Genomic DNA, 8,424 nt, shown 5'->3' with positions numbered 1-8,424 from the left:
ATATAAACCATGATTATTATGCTGTGTGCATTTCAGGAAATAAATGGACTGTTTAATTATGTCGCATTTATATTATATGGATGTGTTGCCATATAGAACCATATGAGCTGGCTAATAAGTTTAGACTCATTTATACCTTATGCATTCGTTGCGATAGACAGATGTGTGGCTGTCGGGGTATGTGGTTTAATATTATTGGCATGTGTTGCCTAATTGACATACTCGGTATATTTATTAATATTATTGGCATGTGTTGCCTAAATTGACATTCTCGGTACATTTATTAATATTGTTGGCATGTGTTGCCTAATTTATATGCTCAGTATATTCATCAGTACTTTGCGAGGTGTTATCACTGTGTAGTTCGTTATAGTCTGTGTTGTCAGTACCGTACACCATGTATAATAGTTGATTTCCCGGGTAGGGAAAGGCGACACTTGACCACCTAGTGTGAGTCTAAGTGATCACCGTCTATTCTGGTTGAGGTCATGTTATACATCGGATAGTTCCCGTAGGATGTATACAGATATAGTACTCATCCGATTCATAATGATTAATTTATTTGATTCTCTGATTTGGGTCATAGTAGAGAGGACTTGCTCGTGGGGTTGACCCACCATTGTTGTTATTTCAGGATACGGTCAGTATCCGTTTCAAGGCTGAGGTTAGCAGTGTGGGACCATCATCCGAACTCATCTACTCCTACGATCCAGTGCAGGGTAGAAGTTTTATGTAGTATTTCAGTTTCAGTTTTTATTTACTTTTGACGTTGAACTCTCAGGGTTATATTTAGGGATCCCTGACGTAGGATTTCCAAGTTGTAATGAAGTACTGTATTAAATAAAGGATGGATGGATGTTGTATTATTTAGTGTTCCTTTCCGGTCTAAATTCTTTTATTATCATCATTTTGTATTCCATGCTTGTATATTGCCAATTGTTTTTGATATCCCTCGTTTTTCGTGTATAAGCCTGATCAACTTATACGTGGAAAATGTGGGGGTGTTACAGTTGGTATCAGAGCATTCCAGGTTCGAATGTCTTAGGGATCTGTGATTACTATACTTCCGCGTTGTGTATTCTGATAATTAGAGCCTAAGTATTAGGGTTCTTTGTATTCTTTTAGTCGGTCCATTATAATGTACTGACGTTAGATTTTTCTGAATTTAATAGAAGGATGTCTCGGCGTGGGACAAGGAATGCGAACCGTCATCGCAGTATTTCCCCAACTCAAAATGAGAATCAGGAATTTTCTCCTCAAGTTGCTGATATCATTGCACGAGCGGTGGCAGCAGGAGTAGCATCTGCTCTACGAAACCAACAACCTCCTCCGATAGTACCTGTTCCTGAACCAGTGGCACAGCCAATGTCATGGGACAAAGTTCGTCACTCGTTCATCCGGGGAAATCCACCAACGTTTGCGGGGTCCACAGATGTCCTGTTAGCATATCAGTGGAAACAGGAGAGCGAGCGTCATCTTCGGATGGTAATCTGTACCGAAGTGCAGAAACAGATGCTAGCTACGTTTATGTTGATAGGCAATGCATTGCAGTGGTGGGAGTCTATTACTACTGTCGATGAGAGGACCAGATTGACATATGCTGAATTTCAGACTCGCTTTGACGGCAAGTATTTTCCTATGTCAGTAAGATCAGCGATGAAGACCGAATTTCTGGATCTGCAACAGGAAGATCTGACTGTGGCTGAGTATGAACAGAAGTTCATAAATTTGTCATTATTTGCACCAGAGGAGGTCAATACGGAAGAAAAGAAGCGAGACCGCTTTGTGAAGGGGTTGATATGGCCGATTAAAGTGGTGATCTTAGGTAGTCCGGCATATACTACTTATATCCAGGTGGTTAATGCCGCCTTACAGCACTGCCAGATGAGGAGTGATTACCGGAAGTCCAAGGGAGATAAGCGGACTAACCGAGACTACCAGACAGTGGAGAAAGGAAGCAACAGTGGTGCCAAGTCCAATGATCGGGGCAGATTTCAAGGACATCAACCTTGGAAGAAAAACAAAGGAAACCTAGATGTGCAGAGGGATGGAGTCCCTAATCAGGGTAGACAAGGTGGGATACCTCAGACCGGACAGGAACAGTGGTCGGGAAGTCAACAGAGGAGGCAGGCAGGTCCTTTTACGGGACGTTGTTATCACTGTAGAGAGATTGGGCATCCGGCCAAGATGTGTCCCAAAGCTAAACAGGGACAGTATGGGCAGCCGAGACCTAATCAGCCGTTACCTCTACCGGCCCCACCGATGCCACGTGGGCAAGTTCAGAATTTTCCGGCACTTCCAGCACCACCATTTCCTCTGGGACAACCTCCACAGCAGTTGCATCATGGCAGAGTTTATAACTTCATGCCACATAATGCGCAGGCTCCTCAGGTTATTGAGGGTATGTTTTCTATACATGGTAGAACTGCTCGTATACTATTTGACACTGGTGCATCACATTCTTTTGTGTCTAGATCTTTTGTTATCTTATCTGGTATGACGACTCAGTTATGTGACCAACCTCTTAATATTTATACACCATTGGGAGTTGGCGCAATTTTACGAGAGTATAGCGGTGATATCTTTATAGATATGGGCCGGCTTCGATTTCTTGCAAATTTGTTAGTGTTAGATATGCATTCGTATGATGTTATACTTGGGATGGACTGGTTATCTCAGTACCATGCTCAGGTTAACTGTTACGAAAAGTCTATTGTATTTTCCATACCAGGACAGGAGATGTATCTTCTTGTTGTACCACAACCTGATAGAGGGCCTAGCACTTATTTATTCGTTCTTGAGGAGGACTCACAGGAAGCGACTGCGGTATCTCTTGACAGCATCCCGGTAGTACAGGAATTCCAGGATGTATTCCAGGAAATTCCAGGCTTGCCACCGAGTCGAGAGATAGATTTCGTTATTGATTTAGCTCCAGGCACTACGCCTATTGCTAAGGCGCCGTACCGAATGGCACCAGTGGAGATGCGAGAGTTGAAAGATCAAATTCAACAGTTGCTCAGCCAGGGATTTATTCGCAGGAGTACTTCACCATGGGGAGCACCAGTACTGTTTGTAAAGAAGAAGGATGGATCTCTTCGTCTTTGTATTGATTACAGAGAACTGAACAAGGTCACTATTCGCAACAAGTACCCGTTGCCCAGAATTGATGACCTGTTTGATCAGTTGAAGGGAGCTACTTACTTCTCAAAGATCGATTTGAGGTCTGGTTATCATCAGCTACGAGTCAGAGAACAAGATGTTCCAAAGACAGCATTTCTCACGAGGTACGGATCTTATGAGTTTCGTGTTATGCCTTTCGGTTTAACGAACGCTCCAGCTGTCTTTATGGACTTGATGAATAGAGTATTCAGAGAATACTTAGATCAGTTTGTCATTGTTTTCATTGATGATATTCTGGTTTACTCCAAGTCGGAGAAGGACCATGCCAGACATTTACGCACAGTATTGCAGACACTTCGAGAACATCAGTTGTTTGCGAAGTTTGAGAAGTGTGAATTTTGGCAGAAAGAGGTCAAATTTCTGGGACATGTAGTGTCAGAAGAAGGGTTAGCAGTAGATCCAGCCAAGGTTGCGGCCGTTATGGAGTGGGGACAGCCTACCTCACCGACAGAGATTCGCAGTTTTCTGGGATTAGCGGGGTATTATCGCCGGTTCATCCAGGGATTTTCCAAAATTGCGGGTCCACTTACTCATCTGACTAAGAAGAATGTACCATTTGTATGGGATGATTCTTGTCAGACTGCTTTTGCTGAATTGAAGAGTAAGTTAACTTCTGCACCTGTCTTAGCCACACCTCAGAGTGGAATCGAGTATTTAGTATTTACCGACGCTTCTCTGAAGGGTTTGGGTTGTGTGTTGATGCAAGAAGAGCGACCAGTTTCTTATGGGTCTAGGAAGCTTAAGCCTCATGAGCTTAATTACCCGACTCACGATCTAGAGCTCGCAGCAGTGGTTTTTGCCTTGCGTATTTGGAGACATTATCTTTTGGGGGAGACTTTTCGATTGTTTAGCGATCATAAGAGTCTACAGTATTTGTTCACACAGAGGGAACTGAATATGAGACAGCGCAGATGGTTGGAATTCGTGAAAGACTATCACTTCTCTATTCAGTATCATCCAGGGAAAGCGAATGTTGTAGCAGACGCACTCAGCCGCCGACCATATGTTAGCCTTTCAGCTTTGTTTACAACAGAGTGGGATGCTTTGAAGACTGTTGATGAGTTAGCAGACGCTTTTATGGCATGTGTGGTAGTAACTCCTTCTATCATTCATCAGGTCATTCAAGCGCAACTCTCAGATCAACAGTGTATTGATCGGGTTTCGGAGTTAGCCTCCGGAGATGTTCCTTTTTATTCTATAGGGACTGATGGAGGATTGAGGTACAAGGGACGTTTAATTGTGCCTTCAGCTGATAATTTGAGAAATGTTGTGATGAGAGAGACACACACTTCTCAGTTCTCTGTACATCCAGGGGGAGACAAGATGTATCAGGACATGAAACGCCAGTTTTGGTGGGCCGGCATGAAAAGAGATATAGCTATCTTTGTCTCTAAATGTAGCACCTGTCAGATGATTAAAATTGATCATCAGAGACCGCCAGGATCGTTACAGCCACTTCCCATACCAGAGTGGAAATGGGAGAGTATTTCCATGGACTTCATAGAGGGATTACCTACTTCACAGCATAATCACAACTCTATTTGGGTCATTGTTGATAGATTGACCAAGTCCGCTCACTTTCTGCCTGTTCGGTCAAACTTTACGTCAGAACAGTATGCTAAGCTGTATATTGCAGAAATAGTGAAACTTCATGGTGTACCATTGTCCATCGTATCAGATAGAGATCCGAAGTTTGTATCAGGATTTTGGAGGAGCTTTCAGCAGGCTTTGGGTACAGAACTATATCTTAGCACTGCTTATCATCCTCAAACAGATGGACAGACTGAGCGAGTTAATCAGATTTTAGAAGACATGTTGCGGGCATGTGTTCTTGATTTTAAGGGCAATTGGGAGGAATATTTGCCGCTTTCAGAGTTTGCTTATAACAATAGTTATCAGAAAACTATTGGTATGGCACCATTTGAGGCTTTGTACGGTAGACCGTGTAGGTCTCCTGTCTGTTGGCTTGGAGTTGGTGAGAACAGCTTTTTGGGTCCTGAATTTATTAAGGACACGTCAGAAAAGATCGTTATTATTAGGGATCGGATGCGTACAGCTCAAAGCAGACAGAAAAGTTATGCTGACCGTCGAACTCGTGCTTTGGAGTTTAAGGTTGGTGATCAGGTTTTGCTTAAGGTTTCTCCTATGAAGGGAGTAATGCGGTTTGGGTCAAAGGGTAAGTTATCGCCTCGTTTTGTGGGTCCTTTTATGATTACAGATCGGATTGGGGCAGTAGCTTATCGTCTGGCTCTACCAGATAATCTTCATAGGGTACATAATGTTTTTCATGTATCTATGCTGCGAAAATTTCTACGGGATGAAGATCGATACCAACACATTGATGTGGGTGAGATTGAGTTGCAACCCGATGCAACCTATTTGGAACAACCTTACTGTATTCTCGATCGTAGGAATCAGATACTGCGCACGAAGACTATTCCATTAGTACGTGTACAGTGGAGCCATCATAGTGCTACAGAGTCTACTTGGGAACGGGAAGATATTATCCGGGCCAAGTATCCAGAACTTTTTAAGACAGGTATGTAGTGAATTTCGGGGACGAAATTCCTTTATTAGGGGGGGAGAATGTAATACCCCGTAATTTTAAAGAATGTATTTAAATTAATTTTGTGTTAGGTTAATTAATTTTATTTATTTGTGCATACTACATTATTTTATTAAATTCATTTAATTGTGCATGTAAATTAATTGTGTATGTTAAAATAGTAAATTTATTCATTTAATTGTGCATGTAAATTAATTGTGTATGTTAAAATAGTAAATTTATTCATTTAATTGTGCATGTATTATTTTAATTACTTTTATTTGTTGATTATGTTTAATTAAGCAATATTAGTTAATTAGAGTATTATATTTGTGTTATAAAGTATTATGATAATATAATATATTATTTTGTAATAACAATAATAATAATTATATTAGTTTAATAATAATAATAATAAGAATATAATAATAATAATAATAAAAGTTTATTAATAATAATATTAGTAATAATAATAATAATAGTTATAATAAATCAATGTAATGATGGAAAATTAAATACTAGGATAGAATTTCATTTACTATGGTAGAATGGTGGATCAAATATCTTGATTAAAGATAGCATTGTCTTAAAGCCATATAGGTAGGAATATGAGAAATGGGTGAGAAGTTATTATAAATTAGATATTTGTAATATTTATATTATATATTTTGTGTATAAATTAACTAGCTTGCCTTAGAAAAAAAATAAAAGGGAGTTAGAAGCAAAGTATAAATTCTAGAGAGCTATTTTATAAGAGTGAAAGGAAAAGAGAAAGAGAAAGAAGCTTGGACCGGTGTAGGCAATTTTACCCGACTACGCGCAGACCGGCGGATTTATTTTAAATCCAAAAAGGCAAGTTATTATCTACTTTTCCCCTTTGAATTAATAAATTAATTGTTTAGCTTATTTTTATGCATAGAGCCAAGGTTTGGAGGTTAATAAATTATTAATTTTATTTTATTAAATTAATGGAATTTTAATTATATAGGATGGTATATATTTATTTAATGTCCTATGAAATTAATAATGGCTAAAAATAATTAAATAAGACTTTAGGGATTTTTCTAGAATTTTCTAGATTTTTCCGGGCATTTTCTGCAATTTCCGGCGACCTTCCGGCGAGTTTTCCGGTCGCCGGCAGTGGGGGAGACGACCGGAGTGATCCGGTGCGACGCGGCACACCATAGGAGGGTGTACGCGCGCATCCTGGCCATTAGTGGAGTCTGATTGATCCGGTGCATCGCGGTCCAGGATACCGCGGTACACCCGGATCTGTGGGCGTTGGATGGAGGGAAGATAGGGTGAGATGATCCGGTGTGACGCGAGTACGGAATCCGGATGCAGCCAACCAACCAGGAAGTGACACGTCAGCAAGGCACCCTTAGTGCGCGTGTGGCAGCGCGTGCGCGCGCGTGGGTGCGCGTGGCTGATGCCAGACGCGCGTGGAGGCGCGTGGGAGAGTGGGGAAGGTTGGGCTGCGCGTGGGGAGGCTCTGGGAGGCGCGTGAGGGCGCGTGTGGGGTCCCTACAGCTGCTAGAAATTACCAGAATACCCTTAGGGCCTGTTTTGTAAATTCCAGAACCTTAAACTTGGATTTTTAGGTACTGTGTTGGTAATTACGGGTTTAACGGGCCACGAAATTATTATTTTAACACCCGTTACTTATTCTTATGGCCGATTAATCTTTTCTAAGCATTTATTGGCTCGTTCGCAGTACGGATACTAATGTGATGTATTTAACGACATTGTTAAATATAAATAGTGTTATTATCGTATTTAATGGTATCAAACATTACTGTTAAATTAAATAAGGCCATGGTTTTAGTCAGATAAATTATCCATGATATCTTATAGGATGTTTATACTGTTAATTGATATATAAACCATGATTATTATGCTGTGTGCATTTCAGGAAATAAATGGACTGTTTAATTATGTCGCATTTATATTATATGGATGTGTTGCCATATAGAACCATATGAGCTGGCTAATAAGTTTAGACTCATTTATACCTTATGCATTCGTTGCGATAGACAGATGTGTGGCTGTCGGGGTATGTGGTTTAATATTATTGGCATGTGTTGCCTAATTGACATACTCGGTATATTTATTAATATTATTGGCATGTGTTGCCTAAATTGACATTCTCGGTACATTTATTAATATTGTTGGCATGTGTTGCCTAATTTATATGCTCAGTATATTCATCAGTACTTTGCGAGGTGTTATCACTGTGTAGTTCGTTATAGTCTGTGTTGTCAGTACCGTACACCATGTATAATAGTTGATTTCCCGGGTAGGGAAAGGCGACACTTGACCACCTAGTGTGAGTCTAAGTGATCACCGTCTATTCTGGTTGAGGTCATGTTATACATCGGATAGTTCCCGTAGGATGTATACAGATATAGTACTCATCCGATTCATAATGATTAATTTATTTGATTCTCTGATTTGGGTCATAGTAGAGAGGACTTGCTCGTGGGGTTGACCCACCATTGTTGTTATTTCAGGATACGGTCAGTATCCGTTTCAAGGCTGAGGTTAGCAGTGTGGGACCATCATCCGAACTCATCTACTCCTACGATCCAGTGCAGGGTAGAAGTTTTATGTAGTATTTCAGTTTCAGTTTTTATTTACTTTTGACGTTGAACTCTCAGGGTTATATTTAGGGATCCCTGACGTAGGATTTCCAAGTTGTA

The 8,424-nt window shown here is 40.5% G+C and overlaps 1 protein-coding gene across 1 annotated transcript; it reads left to right on the top strand.

Annotated features, from left to right (window-relative positions):
- The first annotated feature begins 1,820 nt into the window (after positions 1 to 1,820).
- Positions 1,821 to 8,424, top strand: LOC132286954 (uncharacterized). Its single transcript, XM_059789394.1, has 2 exons — positions 1,821 to 2,401; positions 8,236 to 8,424. Exons 1-2 carry the CDS (start codon positions 1,885 to 1,887, stop codon positions 8,262 to 8,264), a joined length of 546 nt encoding a protein of 181 aa, XP_059645377.1. The 5' UTR covers positions 1,821 to 1,884; the 3' UTR covers positions 8,265 to 8,424.

This window comes from Cornus florida, unplaced genomic scaffold (assembly GCF_030987335.1).
Source record: "Cornus florida cultivar Cherokee Brave unplaced genomic scaffold, ASM3098733v1 CherokeeBrave_3.0.0_Hap2_Chr11, whole genome shotgun sequence".
NCBI lineage: Eukaryota > Viridiplantae > Streptophyta > Magnoliopsida > Cornales > Cornaceae > Cornus > Cornus florida.
Note: the sequence above shows the minus strand (reverse complement) of the source record. Positions and strands in the feature narration are given on the sequence as shown.